General features: G+C 39.5%; 1 protein-coding gene across 1 annotated transcript; it reads right to left on the reverse strand.

Moving 5' to 3' along the window:
• Positions 1–3,074: 3,074 nt before the first annotated feature.
• Positions 3,075–19,665, reverse strand: piwil2 (piwi-like RNA-mediated gene silencing 2). The gene is made up of 23 exons (XM_032577640.1): positions 19,253–19,665; positions 19,079–19,172; positions 18,636–18,747; positions 17,431–17,594; positions 17,214–17,304; positions 16,742–16,852; positions 16,451–16,568; positions 15,764–15,888; positions 15,456–15,536; positions 15,264–15,377; positions 13,616–13,804; positions 13,372–13,456; positions 12,849–12,941; positions 11,735–11,875; positions 10,407–10,520; positions 10,126–10,314; positions 7,657–7,758; positions 7,402–7,518; positions 6,184–6,272; positions 5,904–6,009; positions 4,245–4,498; positions 4,059–4,166; positions 3,075–3,498 (listed from the first exon to the last, which is right to left on the reverse strand). The coding sequence occupies exons 1-23, from the start codon at positions 19,661–19,663 to the stop codon at positions 3,342–3,344; spliced, it is 3,165 nt and encodes a 1,054-aa protein (XP_032433531.1). The 5' UTR covers positions 19,664–19,665; the 3' UTR covers positions 3,075–3,341.
• Positions 19,666–21,415: the final 1,750 nt, after the last annotated feature.

Below are 21,415 nucleotides of genomic sequence, written 5' to 3' on the forward strand. Positions count from 1 at the left end.
TCCTCCTTTCCGGTGAAAGTGCTTCAGTTTCCTGTCAGCTGTTTACTTCCAGCCAGGGCACAGAAGGAAGAAATGTTCCGACAAAAACACTAGGAAATTCAGCCAGATAAAATAGTTTAGATAAAATTTAAGTGAGCCACTTACTTTCACTTCAGTGCAAGCATCGAATAAGATGGAAACAAAATATATTTATATGAAACATGTTTTAAATTTCTAACAACGTCACAAACTATTGGAATATATACCGTGCACTGAAATTAAAACGTGTTAAAATGTTAACACATTTTAATATAATTAAAAATATACATATATTTTCATGTTCTCTTGAATCTTTTGAATTTTCATTGTTTTGAGGACCTAAAAGTGTGAAACCAATAATACAATATAGGCTTGCCCAAAGCAATACTAAAACATATTCAACTGTTTCTCATCTTCCTCATTCACACAATGATCATTTGACAAACGTTTTGTATTAAACACTTGAATACCTGATAAAGCCACAAGATGTCAGCAGTGCGCGTGACTGTCATCGTTGTTTTCACCTGTTTGAAGTTTTTATTTTATTCTTTTACTTCCGTCAGTTTTCATTTGGAAAGACGTTTAAGACATGACGTTTTTTTTCTTTAAAACAGATCAAGACGAAGTGGATTTTTTGCTATTTTTTTAAAGACTGGGTGTTTTATATGGATTCCACCTAAGTCAGAGTAAGTTAACTGTATGTCATTGATTGGTGCCGTTTATTCAGCAGCTTTTGTAGTCAGTTTAAGACTTATCTTATTTGTATGGAGATGTACTAAATAAAAATCAGAAAGTATTTGATGTATTTGTGTAAGAGCTTGTCAGCCTAATTCAAAACATTTAGTCTGACATTGCCATTTCCTATATTTTATGGTTTGTTTGGACAGATCCAAGACTGGCCGCAGACTGGGTGGTGAGAATAAAAGCCAAAGGATACAAGCTCCAGTCTACTATAACATCATCTCGGTTCAGGGGGATTCTGATTTTCCAGGTGAGTCTTGAACAAACATCTAAGAATTTACAAGTTCAAAATGTTTACACATGCTGCCCTCTTAAAGTCTGTCCACCAACTCAACTGGTTCACTTACACCAGTGGAACACCAGTGTATGTGGAAGAGACAAGTCCTTCCACATACACTATATTGCCAAAAGTGTTTGCTCACCCATCCAAATTATTGGAATTAGGTGTTCAATCACTTCCATGGCTACAGCTGTATCAAATGAAGCACCTAGACATGCCGATTGTTTTTACAAACATTTGTAAAAGAATGGGTCGCTCTCAGGAGCTCAGTGAGTTCCAGCATGGAACTGTGATATGATGCCACCTGTGCAACAAATCCAGTTGTGAAATTTCCTTGCTCCTAAATAATCCAAAGTCAGCTGTATTATAAGAAAATGGAAGTGTTTGGGGATCACAACAATTCAACCATGAAGTGGTAGACCACAGAAACTGATTGAGAGGGGTCAGTGGATGGCGAAGCAACTTTCTGCAGAGTCAATCACTACAGACCTCCAAACTTCACGTGGCCTTCAGATTAGCTCAAGAATAGTGCGCAGAGAGCTTCAAGGAATGGACTTCCATGGTGAAGCAGCTGCATCCAAGCCATACTTCACCAAGTGCAATGCAAAGCGTTGAATGCCATGGTGAAAGCACGCTGCCACTGGACTCTAGAGCAGTGAAGGCACGTTCTTTGGAGTGATGAATCGTGCTTCTCCATCTGGCAATCTGATGGAGGTCGGGTTGTTTTTCAGGAGCTGGACTTGGCTCTTTAGTTCCAGTGAAAGGAACGCTGAATGCTTCACCATACCAAGACATTTTGGACAATTCCATGGTCCCAACTTTGTGGGAACACTTTGGAGCTGGCCCCTTCCTCCTCCAACATGACTGTGCACCAGAGCACAAATCAAGGTTCATAAAGACATGGATGGCAGAGTCTAGTGTGGGTGAACTTGACTGGCCTGCCTAGAGTCCTGACCTCAACCCGACAGAACACCTTTGGGATGAATTAGAGCAGAAACTGACAACCAGGCCTTCTTGTCCTACACCACTATGTTACCTCACAAATGCGTTTCTGGAAGAATGGTCAAAAATTCCCATAAACACACTCCTAAATGGACAGCCTTCCCAGAAGAGTTGAAGCTGTTCTAGCTGTGGATTAGGAATGGGATGTCACTTGCGCTCAAATGTGAGTCAAGGCAGGAGAGCAAATACTTTTGGCAATATGGTGTACCAATATATCCCCACACACAATAAGTTATTGTGTTTTGCTTTTCAGGGTATTGTGTATGCTTCTTCAGAGTGTATGCTTCAAAGTGCTTTTTTTGGCCTACCTCTAAACCTTTGGGTGTTTGTAAAGTGTACAGATGTGATTGCTCCTCTCAGGAGGCACATCCTCTGCATTGCAACCTATGTCGACGGCTGGCGTCTGGAGACAAGCTCAAGAAACAACGATTTCCATATTTAATTCTTAATGGATACATCTGAAGTATGTTAAAGAACTTCAACAGGTCAGATTTCATGCTTAGATCACTATTCAATCTGGCTACGCACAAGAAAACTGAAGTCTAATTTGGTATATTTGTGGGATCTTTTTCAAACAGATTATTGAGGAAAATCTGATCCATGAAAATTTAAGGTATTGATAAAAAAAAAAAAAAAGAGAAACATCAAGCCTCAATTTAGGTTTGGACCTAATAATTTTGAATATTTTAATTATGGTTTACATTTGCACATTTATTATGGTGGGTTGACATTTCATCACCTCTACTGGTGTTAATTACCAGGACCTTCTGCTGTGAACACTCCCTACTCAGGTCGCTTGTAGGTAGAGTTGAACATGTTGACTGCCAGGTTAGGGAGGAGAGCAACAGTTTTCCTTAATACTATTTTATAAATCCAAGGTTTAAAAATATGTACACGTATGCTTATGGAGATGTAAAATACAGTAGTTTCTCTATCCAGACTCCTGTGGTTGAAAGTAAATGTAGATGCTTAGCCAAAACACAATAATGTATTAATCTTACACTTAAATAAATAAAATGTAAATGTTTCGTTTTATTGGAGGCTTTACAACACAAAATTAACACACTACAGATTTTTTTGATACAGCAACATAAATGTGGAACAAAATAAAAAGGCTTGTTGAAATCGTTTGGGGGGGAAAAAAAGGGTAAAACTGAAAACTCTGGAACAAATTTAGAGAACAGTAACAACAAAACAAACCTTCTGCAACACTGAAAACAATGTGTTAAGTCATTTCAATCTGTGAGGCTTCAAGATGTTTTCATCAAAGCTGTTCTATGACTTGTCTATAACTGTCAGCTCAAAGGAAAAAGAGTTTGTCAGATAACTGGATGGCCGGTTCTGAGTGCAGATACTGGCCGGACAGGAAAGCTAGTTTGTGGGCATACTTGCATGGTGCTGGGACACGAATGACCCCTGGCCAGTTCCAGTACAGATGGCACATCTTGAACGTCAGCCTGACATGAGACCAAATTAGTAAGAGTTAACTTAACAGAACTCAAGCTGTTAAGTTCAGGAAAGAAAAAAAACCAATAAATAACATAAATCAGTAGTTCAAACATTTATAACAAGTGCTACCAAATACAGAGTTTTCCAAGTATCACCTTCTTGACAGATACTTTCCAAATGTACTGGGAACGATCTTGGACATTCAGTATGTTGTTGTATGAAAGAAATACAAAAATAATTTTATTGTTTATGAGGGCTGATGATTGATGAGATTTAAAATTTTTACTCAGAAGTTGAAACGTCAAAGTTTCCAAAATGAAAATATCAGTCAGAGGAGTTGGACTTCTGAGTTGAAGAGTCAGGTTTCTTGCCAATTCCGTCCTCTGATATTGTTGCCGTGCACGCAAAACTTTTATGTATAAAGTCATGGTAAAAATCTGTTTATTTGTGCTTCTTAAAATGTTTATCTCATTAAATCTTTCAAGCAAAGAACTATACTGCCACCTCGTTATGAGCATGGTGTCTGTAAATCACATTGTAATCAGAGCGATGTGGGTAGAGCACTTACCTTTGTAAATGATCAGGGCTGAGGTTAGCTGTGTTGTACAGGGCGATGTAGTGTGTAGGAAGTCCACAACCCTGACGAATAGGATGTGCCATCAAATAAAAGTCCACCCTAAACGTCAGGCACAAAACATAAATTAGTTGTTCAGCTGCTTTGCTCAAGTAGCATATCAAGCCTAATCAAACTGACCAGTCTTTCTGAGTGAGGGTGTGATCCAGCACAGTTCCAGGTGAAGGCGTGCCAAAGTTGTTCGAAGTCCAGGAGTACAGATTGGTGCTGATGCGCTTTTGGACCACAATGAAGACCAGCTTGGGCTCATAGCTGGGGAACGTCTCGAAGCATTTGATCAGCTGTGGTATCTCGTATTGCTCGACCATTTTCAGCTGGCCATCAGACACACCGTCCCGATACACCACAATCTTCTCAGGCAGGTTGTGATTTATCTGTACAGAACAAATGGAACAAATTGTCTTTTGGCTAATTATTTTATTGTGATTTATATCTGGACCTAGGCCTGTCGCGATAAACGATAAATCAATTAATTGTACAATAAATTAAAACTATCGACGTCATTTTAATTATCGGCATTATCGTCTCATCCGGCCCTTTTCTCTTTCTGTTAATGACACTGAATGAAAAAAGGCTCAACTCTGGTGCTCTCCACTGACCCTCCCTTCCTCATTTCCTTAATGTAATGCCCAGCGCACACGACACGATCTTAGATCTGTCGGCCGATTGTCGGCCCATTTTCAAAACCTGACAGACCACACATTAGTCGACAGAAATCCTAGGTATAACGGTTCGATCGGGTTCGTCCCTGCCGTGTGGTGTCCAACAATGGGCACAAAATAATGGCTACTAGTCCAGTGAACTAATTTTAAAACCAGGCATTAATCAATGCTTTACTACAATCTACCTGCAATGTGTGTGGCTAGTGTCAGCGTAAAGTCCTGACTGAATGAAAATCATTAGAACCTATTTACGTCACGTTAACGAAGAACAGCTGAAAAGTTACCGGGTTTATCAACTGCGGTAGCAATTTCGCTCCAACTCCTCCCCTTGTCATTTCTATATTCTTTGCATGTTGAATAAACATTAATGTTGTTTCCACATATCATCTCCAATGTCTGGTGGACTTCGGGTTGCGCCGTGTCAGCTGTTTGGGATTCCCCGACTAATTTCCCCTCAGAAAACACGGAGGAGAATCCGCGCTTTCTGATTGGCTACCTGTCACATTCAACAGGCTGCATTAAGCTCCCAGTCGGGGAAAACCACTGATTTAGATCGGAGCCACGATGATCTACCGTAACACACCATACACTCTTAGAAAGACCAACGATCTAAGATTGTTGTAAGGGGAAAAATAGGAGCAAAACATCGTGTAGTGTGAACTATTGCATCAGGTAGTCAATGTGCCCATCTTCTCTATTTAAATCTAATTATTACTGAAGGGCAGCATAATATACAGACTTCATAATCTGCACTCTTTTGGTTGAATGCAGTATTTATTTCCACTTTGGCTTTATGTTGTTTAGTTTCTTTTCAAGTACATTTTTTGTTAATGGAGACTGAGAATCCATTTTATTTTTGGTTGTTTTGTTTATTTTGTTTATCAGTTCCAGTGTTAAATATTATTTTGAAAATAAAGTGTATCTATCTTTGGCAAGAAATCGCATGCATTATTACATCATTTTCAGTGTAAAAAGGTCTTCAAACAATATTATCGTTTATCGCAATAATTTTTGAGACAATTAATCGTTCAGCAAAATTTGCTATCGTGACAGGCCTATCTGGACCACCGTCTGCCGTTTGGAGATCGAGTTGTAAAGCACACATTCAGATTGTTACCTCGTGGTACTTCTGCAGTGCAGCCAGCAGGCAAACTCTGAAGCCATGAATCAGTTCCTCTGTAGGCCCCTGGAAGGTAACCCTGGAGTACCAACGGGTCAGGGAGCTACTCGAGAGAAAGACGAATCAATTCAGATTCTTTTCAAATTAAGCTACAATGCAGAGTGAAAATTATAATTGTGACTCCAAGGTGCACTTTTCAGAAACTATTACAGAGATCTTACCACAAAACATGGATTGAGTCATTTGGAGGAAAAGTAAATAAAAACATGAAAGATACCTGTTCACGCTGGCAACAAATCCCATGACTGACTGATGTGATTTACTGGTGTCATGGTGAACATCAACTCCAACTACCATCAGGTTTTTCTGTTTGAGTGGGAGAGAATTTGCTGTAAACAGAACATCTGCACCAATGGTTCCCAACCCATTGGGAACATGTTATGGTTTTAAACCTCTGATTTAAGAGGTATAAGAGCTGCAAGCATCGACAACTGTACATCCACCACAAATCCTAACTTACTGGTAGATAATTTTGGTATCTGATACAAAGTTATTTTTCCATTTTAGAATTGCACTGCTCAAAATAGCTGCCACTTTAATAAAAAGGGACTCAAAACTTTAATTCCACATTTATTTGTGGACATATCTGATGCTTTTAATTAGGCCTTCACTCTGTTATACATCCAACATTTCCACTGAAAGCTGCTCTACCAGAGAAAATAGAGATTTTTTTAATGCATTAGGCACTAATGCAAAATCAGGGACGTATATGTCTCCAAGCAAGACAACCTGTGGGTAAATCAGTTCATAGACTTGTTTTTCCATGCTCTGATTATAGAGCCTTTGCTCTAAGACAGCCTGTGATGAAGACAACTATAGGAAGCTGGTCACAGGAAGCAGAAGAAGCCCTAAAGCAAGGGTGGGTATCTCCAGGCCTAGAGGGCCGGCCTCCTGAAACTTTTAGATCTGTCTCTACTTCAACATACCTGAGTCAAATAATGAGGTCATTAGCAGGACTCTGGAAAACTTGACTGCACTTAGGAGGTGATTCAGCTGTTGGATTCAAGCGTGTTGGACAAGGGAGACATCTAAGAGTTACAGGATACTGGCCCTCGAGGGCCAGGATTGCCCACCCCTGCCCTAAAGGATTGTTTGGAGGTTACAGACTGAGCTGCACTGTGCCAGCCACATAGAGAGGACATCGATACCGTGACTAAATGTGAGACTGACTGAACTTCATCTTCATCCCCACAAGAACAGTGAGATTCTTCCCCAATAGCATTTAATGACTTAAAGAACCATTGCTAAATAAAGAAAAAAATAGTCTTCAGGGAGGGAGACAAGTAATTATTGAGAATACAAAAGCAACTTAAAGTCAAGATTAGAGGAATATCAGTGACTGTGAGCATCATGTTCTTTGATTTCTCCTGTGCACTGATTTTTCAGTGCACAGGAGGGCTGTGGCTGTTCTGCTATTGTACGACTTGATACCTACCAGAGGGATGTTGACGGTCCAAAGTTCTCCTCCTAACTTGCTGTTCACCTGCAACAGAATCTTCTGAGCCACACTCTTCAGCTTCATCTGCTGAGATATTGTCCGGATATTGATGGCCTAGAAATAAGTTTACTTTTCAGTGTCTAGATTGCAATATATACATATTTTTAAATATGTCAACTCCTCCGGATTTAAACACAAGATTGTTGTTGATGAATCACAAGAAAACAAATCAAAAACAGAAACAATACTGACCTGAGAAGGAATCGGGCTTTTAACACAGCACAACTTCTTGATGGCGATATAGAGGTCATCTCTATTGCCGACCATGATGCACACAACCAGCTGCAAATTAGGCTACACACAGGCGTGAAACTAAAACTTAGTGTTGGCTTCACTGCATTTAAAGGATTGAATAAGATTTGAACAAAGGTCTTCATAAAATTAAAGAAAAAAAAAACAACTTATTTTGCTCAATGGAAACAGTTTATTACATATTTTGTGTCTGCTGTTAGCAAATTTTAAGCAAATTTAATTTTACCTGCAGTCCAGTGCAAAGGCATGGAAAAACTTTGAAACTATTCTTGAAACAGTTGAAAACTGTGTGAAATACAGCTGAGCTGGTATTACTTTCAGTCTGAAAGCCCTGCTATTCATCAATGTCAGAGGTCTTCAGGCTATACATGTAAATGATGCATTTATAAAACGCGATCAATAAAAAGTGCTGGCAGAGAAGTTGAGATTTGCAGAAGCCTTTGTTTGATTCTATGGAAATTTTGTGTTAGGCTTTCACACTCATTTACATCACAAAGCACACATACATTACTGGAAAAGAAGAAAACACTGAGTTCAAACTTAACATTAAATGAACAAACAAGGTTTTACACACCACAAAGCTAAACTAAAACATAACATTTTTATTTCTTGTTTAAATCATTAATTTAACAGATGGGAAACCTGGGAAAGTACACTGCTCAAAAAAATAAAGGGAACACTTAAACAACACAATTTAACTCCAAGTAAATCAAACTTCTGTGAAATCAAACTGTCCACTTAGGAAGCAACACTGATTGACAATCAATTTCACCTGCTGTTGTGCAAATGGAATAGAAAACAGGTGGAAATTATTGGCAATTAGCAAGACACACTCAATAAAGGAGTGGTTCTGCAGTTGGGACCACAGACCACTTCTCAGTACCTATGCTGTCTGGCTGATGTTTTGGTCAGTTTTGAATGTTGGTGGTGCTTTCACACTCGTGGTAGCATGAGACGGACTCCACAACCCACACAAGTGGCTCAGGTAGTGCAGCTCATCCAGGATGGCACATCAATGCGAGCTGTGGCAAGAAGGTTTGCTGTGTCTGTCAGCGTAGTGTCCAGAGGCTGGAGGCGCTACCAAGAGACAGGGCAGTACACCAGGAGACGTGGAGGAGGCCGTAGGAGGGCAACAACCCAGCAGCAGGACCGCTACCTCCGCCTTTGTGCAAGAAGGAACAGGAGGAGCACTGCCAGAGCCCTGCAAAATGACCTCCAGCAGGCCACAAATGTGCATGTGTCTGCACAAACGGTTAGAAACCGACTCCATGAGGATGGTATGAGGGCCCGACGTCCACAGATGGGGATTGTGCTCACAGCCCAACACCGTGCAGGACGCTTGGCATTTGCCAGAGAACACCAGGATTGGCAAATTCGCCACTGGCGCCTTGTGCTCTTCACAGATTAAAGCAGGTTCACACTGAGCACATGTGACAGACGTGACAGAGTCTGGAGACGCCGTGGAGAGCGGTCTGCTGCCTGCAACATCCTTCAGCATGACCGGTTTGGCAGTGGGTCAGTAATGGTGTGGGGTGGCATTTCTTTGGAGGGCCGCACAGCCCTCCATGTGCTCACCAGAGGTAGCCTGACTGCCATTAGGTACCGAGATGAGATCCTCAGACCCCTTGTGAGACCATATGCTGGTGCGGTTGGCCCTGGGTTCCTCCTAATGCAGGACAATGCTAGACCTCATGTGGCTGGAGTGTGTCAGCAGTTCCTGCAAGATGAAGGCATTGACGCTATGGACTGGCCAGCCCGTTCCCCAGACCTGAATCCGATTGAGCACATCTGGGACATCATGTCTCGCTCCATCCACCAACGTCACGTTGCACCACAGACTGTCCAGGAGTTGGCGGATGCTTTAGTCCAGGTCTGGGAGGAGATCCCTCAGGAGACCATCCGCCACCTCATCAGGAGCATGCCCAGGCGTTGTAGGGAGGTCATACAGGCACGTGGAGGCCACACACAATACTGAGCCTCATTTTGACTTGTTTTAAGGACATTACATTAAAGTTGGATCAGCGTGTAGTGTTATTTCACTTTAATTTTGTGTGTGGCTCCAAATCCAGGCCTCCATTGGTTAATAAATTTGATTTCCATTGATGATTTTTGTGTGATTTTGTTGTCAGCACATTCAACTTTGTACAGAACAAAGTATTCAATGAGAATATTTCTTTCATTCAGATCTAGGATGTGTTATTTGAGTGTTCCCTTTATTTTTTTGAGCAGTGTATAAATCAGGATCATTGCTAGGGAGCTTGGGTTCAACTTGCAAATGTTTTTATCTTAGCTGCAACTATAAACACGTATACATCGACAAAACTAGAATTTAAATTACCCAGTTCTAACTACAACATCATAGGATAAATTTGAAATACGTTTAATATAAAGTGGGAGGGAATCCCTTACCTCACTGGTGAGATGAGAGTGGATACTTTTGACGTACGTCTCAGTTCGTTCATCCCGCAGCTCCACTCTAATGGGGCGAGCCATTCGTAGCCCGATGGGCCCGGCTACCTTCTTAAAAGTGGAAACAAGTTCTTCAGCTTGGTCTGCACAACGAGATGGATAGAAGATGGCCCAGATGTTCAAAGGGACCTGGGAAGAATATGGATCAGTTAATTACTTCACAAACAACCTCAAAAGCCAAACAAGCAATTACATTATAAAAACTATCATTTATCACTTACAGAGTTGATTGAAGCATCTCTCACAACCTCTCTGGACCAGGAAACATCAGTTCCGGTTGCGAAGCAAGACGTCTGGAGACAGATGGTTTCAAGCGGCAAAGTTCTTCCTTGAATCTGCAGCAAAAGGGGAAAAATAAGCTTGAGATACTTTGACCATTTAATGGGTTATCATTCAGATGTACCAGTCAAAATCAGAATATGTCCTAAAACCAGCACAGATATATTAACTGAATAACATAAAGATAATATTTTGAATATACTAAGACTCATAATCACAGGTTGGCATATTTGAATGACAAAGGATTGAAATTGAAGAGCAGCAAAATGTTGTTTTTGACTGTTCTACACTGAATCCTGAAGACTATGTGCTGTACTGAATGTATGGCCAATTAATTTGACCCAGCGTTAAATCATTCAAATAAAATCACAAGACCTTTCAAAACCTGCTGCCACATTTTCTTTCCATCCCTCTGAGGAACTTTCTACTTTGTGAGTTTAGTAATAAACAATCTTCAGAGATTTAGAGTAATATTTGTAATAAACAAGAAAGACGCCAAGAGTTTGGAGTGGCAAAAAATTCTGACAGCAGGTTAAATAACAGCCAAAGTAGAAACGCAATGAAAACTAATCAACCATGAAAACATATTTTGGCCAACTTCTGCATAGAGCTACAACATGTTTCTTTAGAATCAGTTGTCCAAGTGGGGCACATATAGGTCTCTGAATAAAAAACACCTGCAGCACTTTGTCTTTAGATGAGTAAATAAGGGCAAGCCCACTTAGATGACATTTAGGTCAGATGACAAATATAAAAAATAAAACCACCACTGTCACCATATTTTGTCTTCTAACCCAGTGGTCTCCAACTATGGTCCTCAGGGATCACTGTCCTATATGTTTCAGACAACCGCCTGCTTCAATGCACCTGTTTCCTTTGAATGCATTGTTTTCAGGCTGGTGCAACACCTGAGTGAATTTGACTTCTCACAATCTTCAAATCAACAAAAATGGTGTCAGTGGTTTTGCTGAATACGTTTTAGTTTGTACCACCAAAATATCAAAGATTCAGGATCAGTTTTTCTCTAAACTTTAAGGACTGAAGAACTTTGGCTTTGATGATTATTTCACTTTAAGAATCAAATGGTCAATGCTTAAAACAAGAACCTAAAAGGTTTACTGTTGTCAGATTTGCATCAGACACTGAGCAAGACTTCTCTTGTTAGACCCGGTAATGCAACATGACAAAATGTGTCCGAGGAACTTTGCATTACCGTCTTCCCCAAACGCAAAGTAATTATAAACTTTTCTCTGTAGTGACAGGTTCCTACTATGAGGATCTCTGAGCCGATCTCCAGTCCCCATCGGCTGAGCTCCTTCACACTTTCAGGACTGGAGCTGATGTTCTTCAGAAGCTGCTTTATGGAGTTGGTGTGCTGCTCACTGCTCACGTTGATGTGACTGGTCAGCTCCTGTAAAAACATTAAGACACTCATTAACATTTACCGCAAGTGTTTTTTGGGGTTTTTTGCCATCATTGCTATCCAAAAGCACTTTAATTCCTCTACTAATTGTCTTCAACTCTTTATATAACAGATGTATTTAGCACACTATAATAAAATATGGTAAAATATGCAAGAACAGAAATCCTATCATCTTTAACACTACTGGTAAAATGTGTAAGACAAATCTCATGATGTTAAATAAATAATCACATTAGCAATATCATCATCATCAACTTTATTAATAAAGCACTTCAACACCAGCCACAGCTGAAACAAAGTGCTGAACATCATTAAAATAAATAAGATGAAAGAAAGCATAGAAATATGTCCTCCCACTTCCTCATGAAAAAAAGAAAAAAATGTCTTTGGTGAAGAAAAAACTTTGTAGCATTCTGTCAACAATATATCATTTAAAAAGTTCAGACATGGGGCGTGCTGTGGTGGCGCAGGGGGTTAGCACGCCCCACGTTTGGAGGCCTTAGTCCTCGACGCGGACGTCGCGGGTTCGACTCCCGGTCCCCACGACCTTTACCGCATGTCTTCCCCCCTCTCCTTACCCTCCTTCCTGTCTGCCTACTGTGGAAAAAATACGAGCCACTAGCGCCGCAAAAACTCTTCGGAGAAAAAAAAAAAAAGTTCAGACATGTGCTTATGTTCCTGCATAGCCTGAAGAACACTTAAGGTTTATTTATCGTGTTGCTACTGTGGAAGTAGCAACATGCCATGCTTACTATATGAACATAGTGAGGTAGCATTTCACTTACTTTAATCATCCCAAAAAATAGAGCCTGACATACAGAATTAAAGAAACTTAAAAATAATGAATTAAGGAACACAACAAAGGTTAGATTACATTTTAAATTCTGTCTCACCTATGTAGTGAGGTCAAAGTTTTGGTAGACTAAATGCTGACAAGGTTATGGCCCAGCAATATACTTACCTTCATAGCTCTCATGTCTTTCCTCATTTTCTCTGGGATTCCTGTCAAGAAGGAGAGCTCTGGCACCAAAAGGATCTCACCGGTGATAATTTGCTGCAAGAAAGGAACAGATGTGAAACAAAACTGAAAGAGTAAGAAGATAAACCCCTGAGCATCTTACTTTGAAGTTTTATTTTCTTATTCAGGATAAAAGTTTTAATCATTCTTGGGTAGCTGACCACTGATGTCGAATTTATTGTGCGGATTTGATTCTTTGATTTGCAAACAGTGACATCAGGGAGAAAAAAACCCCATTAATTTCAAAATCCACCATGTTTATGACACCTAAAATCCATAAACCTTAAACTTGGTGGTGCTGAGCAAGACTTCCTGCCACCACTAGGTGGTGGTAGTATACTCTGACAAGAGTAATGGATGTCAACTGAGCAGTCCACATGAAAGACAGTGACTGTTTTACTATGAATGTGTCGTTTTAAACTTTTAAACTCATGGTGAACTCATTGATGGTGAATGGAGATTTTACCTTCCCTCCAGGTTTGGACCTTTCCTTCGGTCGATGCAGGAGTAAAGGTTGGTTCATCTCTTTGATTGTGATTCCATAGTTCTTACTGTAACAAAATCAAAAGCCATGCATCTAAAATCCGTGAAGTTAGGGCAGGACATTTAATCTTGAACAGAATTTCTGATTTAGCTCAAAATATTTAACGGATTTGGACGTTTTCCTGTTGAGATTTGATTAGTTCAAAGACAGTGCAGAAGAGTCTCACCTGTAATATTCCAAGAAGGTGGTTTTAGTGCCATTCATCAAAGTGAAGCTGTCGTTAGGAGACTTATTCCACTCAATGGAATCAATGCGGTACGTGCGATTGTTGTAGCGTGTGATAACTATGGCTCCCACCAGTTCTTTGGTGCACACATCTTGGAAGTTCTCTTTGCTCTGTTTGTACAGCATGTTCCTACAAGACATCAGGACACCAACTGAGCCTTTCCCTTTTTAAAAAAAATTTCATTCAAGTAGCCCCATACCTTGGTTTATGGTACTTTTTCTCAAAAATTTGATGCTGGGACAAGATTATGAAATTATAAATGGACAAATTCAGATGTCATTAGAGAACTATCTTTTCAACAAATCACCTCAGTTATATCTGGAAATACTTATTTGGACAGAAGGTATTCATCGTTTCCTCCCAGAAGACAGATAAGAATATTATAGTGTTAAACTCATCAAGTTATGCAAAGAGCCCAAAATAGACAGTGACATTTGTGTAATGTTCCTCTTTCTTACAGACAGCGTGTGGAAAAAATGAAATAAACACAAATGAAAGAAGGTAAAAAAACTAACTACATTCTGGAAAAGAGTCAGAGCCATGAAGGATATTTTAGATAGTGTGCTGTGAAGAACATATGGAGCTCACAATTTGCCTTGTCATAAAAAAAAGACAATAGATATAGATATCCATCTACTGTACATCCAACTTAGAATGTTATCAAAAGTTATTTACTAAAAGATTCATTACACTAAGAATTATATATTACAAACATTTTCTGACTGGATTCTGGCTCACAGCTAATGCAGACCCAAGATTCAGTTTCTCAGAATACTGAAATATCCTCTAATACTAATTAAAAATTGAACAAGAGTCTGACGTGTCTCAGGTTAAGGTGTTGGATGAAACGGCTGTGTTCAGTGGTCTTATGTTCTCTTGAAAACAAGATTCAATTTGTTTGAGGTTTGGTGTGAAATGTCCATAGTGGGTGATCTGAGGAGACAAATCATGTTGTCTACCAGGGAATGTTGGAGCACTTCATGCTTTAACGGCCATGGTATCACTGTGCTTGATTGGCCAACAAACTGGGCAGATCTAAAGCCCATAAAGAGTCTACAGAGTACTGCCAAGAGGAAGATGAGGAACCCTGGACTTTAGGTTCTCATAACACTTTGGCAGAGCCGATCGCCTCAATGCTACACGCAAAATTCATTCAAAACAAGCCTTGTATAGTACATGAACATACCTTCAAGTAGGCTGACATTTCTATATTAAAAGTAATTTTATAACGGTGTAATCTAATATACGCTGAAAGAAAAAGACTTCTGTCCTTGAATTAGCTGCAACTCTTGATCTGAAAACTTATCAGACAAATGTAACAGACATTTGTCTGATAATGTAATAAACATATACAGTATGTAATAATGTTGTAATTTGAATTACTGAACTGGATCAACCTTTTATATTATAATTCTTTAGAAACCATCTGTTCATGTTCAATGTAGAAATTGGTTGACATTTCTGAAAGACTTTAGTACTGTTAGCAAAATTCAACAAGACGAAACAAAAACTGCTAAAATATTCATTCAGACCTGGATTCTCCTGCTAAGAAGGCTAAACGGCTCTTTATTTTGAAGTGTAAACTCACATCAAGTCCAGCACAGAGTCGTTCTGCAAAACTTTGTGAGTCACTTCCACAGACAGGTACAGACCGCCATCTGTGTGCTTAATAGCGGTTGCATAACCTGGCCACACTTGAAGCCTATGAAGCCAAACAGAAAAATGCTCAATATGTTAGCGAGTCAAATATTCTGAGGGTGAAAGTAAACTTGATACTTACCGTTGTTTTTCAAGAACAACAGCGCTTTCTGGATCATAATGGTTTCGGGCCACCTGCTTCAGCCCAATGATTTTCATCACCCTGGAAAGAGAAAAACTATGGTCATATCCTGTTATCTGTGCAGCTACATGTTATTCTACAGCATTGTGGAAAAATGTATATCCCAGAAAGAAGGCCTTGAAGGGATATAAAAGAAACCAGTGATTTTCTTAAAATAGTCTGGATTGTTTTCAGACAAATGTATGTATGAGATTTTATTAGGTTACATTTAGTGTCAAAAATAAGGTCAAAACAAATTTGTGAAATACCTTCTGAAAACCACATTGTAGAACGGGATGCAAAGGTCACAGTTTGGGGGCAAAATCTTTGTCATCTTTATTTTGATTTCTATTTCTTGGTTATCAGTCCGTCTTGAGCTCTTTAAAAGGACCTCCTGCATCTCAACAAAAGGTTAAAGGGAGACAAGAAAACTGTCAGTTTGGGTATATTTTTCACTTATCTGCAAGGTAAAAAAAAAAGAAGCTATTAATTAGTAAAATTAATCCGCAGAGCATTCCAATCTGCTAAGGAATTGATTCCAGAAATACTCAGGGTTTTCCCAAATGTATTTTAAGCCTGACGGGCCACCAGGCTAAGCATTGCTTTTTTTTAAGTCCTTGTAAAATGTTAGCATTTTTTTAAGACTTTATAGTTAGTGTTCAGGTATTAATCTCCCAATCTTTCAATAACACATGATTATCAAGTGATATTTTAAAATTTCCTGTCAACTTTAAAAAATCTTTTACTTCAAAAAATGACAGGCTGCTGGGTGAATGACTGCCCTAGCGTCCAACCACAGGGCTTAGCAAGTTTTCTGGGGAAACCTTGAATAGTTGATGCAATAACAAATCAAACCAACTAAGTAGACTGAAAAAAAGAGATTTAAAGAAAACTTGAGTTGTCTTGAGAGTTCTCCTCTCAATTAGAATGAGTAACACAATCCCTATCAAACTTACATCTTTCAGTTTAACTGGCAGGTAAAGGATGGAGCCATCAAAAGCCACCACTTCTCCTGTGGTTGAGCGATGATCTTTCATCATGCCAAAACGCATCGTCATGGATTCAACATTCGGACTGATGGAAAATTCAAGGCATTTCAAAATGCAGATAAAAACTTCCTGTTTGCAGCTTCTAACAAAATATATTAATTCTTGTAGTGCAAAACATTGCCTGAAATCAAACTTTGGTTTTCGTCATGTTTTGTTGGATGGAGAAGAAAGGGCGATGCCATGAAATCAGGTACTTACGTGAAGGTGACATGGTACTGATACACAGCTTCATTCTTGCATGAAACTACGATGTGGTTTGACCCAATAGTTATGGGAGTTCCTTTTGTTCCAGCTTTATTAATTGGAGAACTAAGCAGACAATAAAATATAAATAGAAATGAACTAAAGGGAAAGGACAGATAAGCTTTGTATTTGTAAAATACTTTAGCAAAAATGTTAAACTAAATAAACTATTTCCAGCTGGATGAGGTGGTAACACTTACTTTGGTTGAAATGGCCATCCTTACTTTCTGATACAGAACATGTATCAGAAAGAACATGTATCAAACTATTTTGCAACACCAGACACTAAAACAAACCCTCTGAATGATGAAAGAATGAAGGAACCGCCTCCAAATAAGATAAAACCATGAGAAAATGTTGTGGGTGACTAAGAGCTGATATTGTCTAATGACTGTGATATAAAAGCACACAACAGAAGCATACTTACCATACTGACTCCATTGTCATCTCCTTCTTTGGTAGTGCACTACTTAGAGGCACAGGCAAGTCCTGAGTCATTGGAACAACTTTCAAACCTCCTTTGGATTATTTATATAACAAGACAAACAACTTAATACATTTTAAAACGCCTTCAGAAAAATTAAAGTGTAAAGAGATTTAGAAAATGCATTAACAGACGGTCAGTTATCTGAAGCTTTCAATACCTTCAGGATGAGGCGGAGACAGCGGGGTTCTTTGGGGATCAGATGTTGGACAAACTGGCTTAATCTGACCTGAAGGCAAAGAAGAAAGCAAAGCCTGTCCTCTTCCCATTCCAAGTTGCGGCAGAACTGCTCTTCCAAGTCCCACAACCATCTGAGCGGACAAACTTCAGCAGTGGAGAAAGCATAATACTCATCAATTACCCATCAATTACCATAGCAGCCAGGACTGCTAATGTGTTTCATGTTGGCAAAAGTAAAGCAGATTTTAGCTCTTACTGACAAATATATTCTTTATATTCATGTAGCATCAATGGAACCCATTTTTGGATTGCATAATCAAAACTTACACCTGACCAACAATAGTTATACGATAACAAAAACATATTTGAAATGTCCATATCGGCAGATGTCTTTCAGATTTTCTGAAACAAATGGCTGCAGATTACACCACAAATCACTGTATTTTATTCACTATTGAGGTTATTTGTTTATTTTTAAGTTGGTTAATAATATCAATGTTGTGAATATATGGGTAAATATATAAAGGTATGAAAATAACAGTGTATTTTGTCTATAAGCAGATGGGTGTGTATATGGGTGTATGTACGTATATATGTTTGTATATGTAAATATATATATATGCATGTGTACAGATGTGTATGTGTGTGTATGCACTATTTTCATTTAGCTGAGGAAATCTTATTATACTTATTATTTCCTTTGTCAGAAAGGATATCGGACATTGAAAATACTGTGATAAATTACAGCTGGAAAAGGGGTATGACTACATAAGTTATACTTCAGCATACTCCTTTTCAGACTCATAATCACCGATGTGATGTGTTTTTTTATTGTTTTTGTTTTTGTTGTTTTTTTTTGTTTGATTCTTTTTTAAAAGAAATATATTCTGTACTTTGTGTCGTTTACACTGTCGGTGAAAGGTTTGTCTGAAATAAACTAAACTAAACTAAACTAAAAAACTAATGTTCATATAACTGAGTACAATTACAATCAACCAAGAAGACTAAATAGCAAAATAAATATATCCAAATAATCCATAAGATAGTTTCAGGGTCCAGGTCAAATTTAACCATCATGCTAACTACACTTGGTAGTGTGGCAGTAACAATGCATACTGCCATTATTGGATGTTAACCATTTTTGCAATCAACATCTGAGGTACCATATAAAATCAAGAAAACTACCTGTTTCCCCTGCCCATCGAGCCTCCACGGTGACCAGCACCCTGCATGGCGGTGGCGAGTCCTACCGGGAAATCTTGAACTTTCACCTCTCCATCATGTCCAGATTCTCTTCCTGCAGAAGCATCAATTCTTAAGGTTTTATACAACAACTAGATCACGAGTTTGAAGGAGTGCAGAAGCCTTTTAATTGCATAATGCACTTTTATTTTTATGGCAAATTTCCTAAACTCGCCAGTTCAGATGGACATTCATATTTCTTAGCGATTTCAGTCAACATTGCAGGCCTCTTAGCAGGATCAATGTCAGCAAGGTATGGGAGTCAAATATTAAGATATCTTAAATGCAGCTGGCAATAAAAATGCTAAATGTGCAACATAAGGAAATACACTAGTTCAGGGTTTTTGTACTAATGTATCCTTTTTTCAAAGTCTTGTAGTACTGACCCACTGCTGGAGTTCCTCTTCCCCAGGAAGTCACACCCATTCCTCTAAACATGGACACCAGCGTTGACCCTTGACCACATGGCGGTGCACTAACCTATAAGGGAACAGAAACCTCAGTTACCATTGAAGCAAATCTGATTTTACGAAAAACACTTAATTGAGAAATTCCCCAACCTCTTCTCCTCGTGGAGCAGCCGTGTCTCCTGCGGAGCCTGGTGGCGTTTCTAACATGTGCTTCTGTTCATATTGTTGTTCCAGTCTAGGCAGGACTGCTCCTCGGCTCACCCCGACCTTGGGTTCAGCTGATGGGAGCAGAAGGCCTCTGGCTCGGCCGACTCCCACCTCGTCAGGCTGCACCAGCAGCCCTCTGCCTGGCGCAGTGGAGGGCGGCAGCACTCCTCGTCCTGGAGGGATATCGCCAGGGGGCAGGAAACCCCTGGCTCGTCCTAATCCCAGCCCTTCTGTAGAAAGCAGCAGCCCTCTACTACGTCCTACAGTCATTTCAACAGGCTGCAGTCCTCGTCCACGTCCCAGCATTTGGAAGCCTGCTTTGTCACTGAGGTCAGGGCGTTTTCTTGGATCCATCTATTTAACGGGAAAGATTTTGTGGTCAAGAAAAGTGAGAAATTAATTCAATATATCCCTTAGAAAAAAAAGAACTTGTTTAATTATATATTAGGGCTGTTGTAAACGAATATTTTAGTAATCGAGTAATCTACCGATTATTCTTACAATTAATCGGATAAATTTTTTTTAATAAAATATTGGTAAATCTGGAATAACACCAGTGTTACTATTGGATATCAACATCAGTCCAATTATAAATGTTTGAGGGTCCCTAACAGTTTTTTGCAGTTTGGAAAACTAACCTGTAACAATAATAGCTCACTTTCTAAGTATACCTGAAGAAAAGTTATACAAAGATCTGAAATTATATTCAATTTAATAATAAAGGGGCAGGCTCACAAATACGCTTATAAAAAATGTCTACGATCCAGCTTTTAGTTTATGTATTCATCTTCAGTCAGTTTAATAGATGAACTCTCACCTTGCCCCATACCTGTCAAGCTTTGGGTTTGGAATACGGGAAATGTTGCCTGGAGTTGGGGGCTTAGGATGGTAGGTGTGGGAGGGGGAGCGAACGAACAAACGTAAGATGGGAGTAGAGAGGAGGAAAGAGACCAGGGGACAGACGAATGTAAGCCCAGGGACCGGTAGAGCATGGGACAAAAGTAAGAAGAGCAATACGGGATATTTACAGCACCATCGTTCGTCACACTCAGAAAATCATCTACCAGCCATGTACCGCCATGATGATTTCCGCCACCCATTTGTTCAGACTGGGATGATATGAAATTTATTGTGCAGTTCGTCCGTAAAGCTACACTTGCACTGTAACCATCAACTACTCAGCCACTCGTGTTCTGTCAGTTTGTTATACGCTTAGCAAGAACTGACGGCTATATCTATCAGACAAGTATACACGGTCATTACTATATGATTTTATTTAATCAGCAACATAAAATCGTGACGTAGATCGTCATACTTTTTGTTCTTAACAGCTGTATGACATCCTGACTCAGCAGTTAACTAGTCAGACCATCATCAAGCAACAAGGAGGCGAGTTTTACACGGGCGTGTATTGTAACTGACTGCAGCTTTAGTTAGTCCCTGCTTTACATACACTTTTAAACCACGACAATGCATGTATATCTATCTAGTTATCACTGAAAACAGTTTATTATTTTCGTTGTGAAGGTCGGACTTCTTAATGCGCAGGCATGCGTACTCACTGCATGTATGCTCTTCTGACAGCATATGATGAGATGATAGTAAACCCGCCGTGTTCAGTCTATCCGCTCACCTGTATAAATACTTCCGCAGCGCTCTTCCCGCCGTTCACTCTGAACCAGCAGCATCCGGAGGAGAAAGGCTGCCGTACTCCAGGCATCGCGCCGGTCATTTTAAGAATGCTTATTGGTCCCCCCCAAAACGATGAAAACCCAGGCATTATCATCAATCAATAAAATCCCCACGGGCCAAACTTGAAAATTGGACGTTATGCCGACAACACTTAGCTTTCGTCAACAACTCAGAGGGGGAAGTCAGTTTCAGTTTCCTTTATTTTCTAATTTCCCCCAACATTCTGTATGAATTCAATATTTACAGTCACTTTTTTCCATCATATGTTTATTTTCTCTACTTCCCTCTGCATTTTCTTCTTTCCCGTTTTCTTTGTTGTCCTTTAATTTACAGATTTCTTCTTTGTTCCTCATATTCCCTTTTGGTATTCCTTCTGGCTCTTTCTTTGAGATAAAGTGACAAAAGGGTAAGGGT

This window comes from Xiphophorus hellerii, chromosome 12 (assembly GCF_003331165.1).
Source record: "Xiphophorus hellerii strain 12219 chromosome 12, Xiphophorus_hellerii-4.1, whole genome shotgun sequence".
NCBI classification, from domain to species: Eukaryota; Metazoa; Chordata; class Actinopteri; order Cyprinodontiformes; family Poeciliidae; genus Xiphophorus; species Xiphophorus hellerii.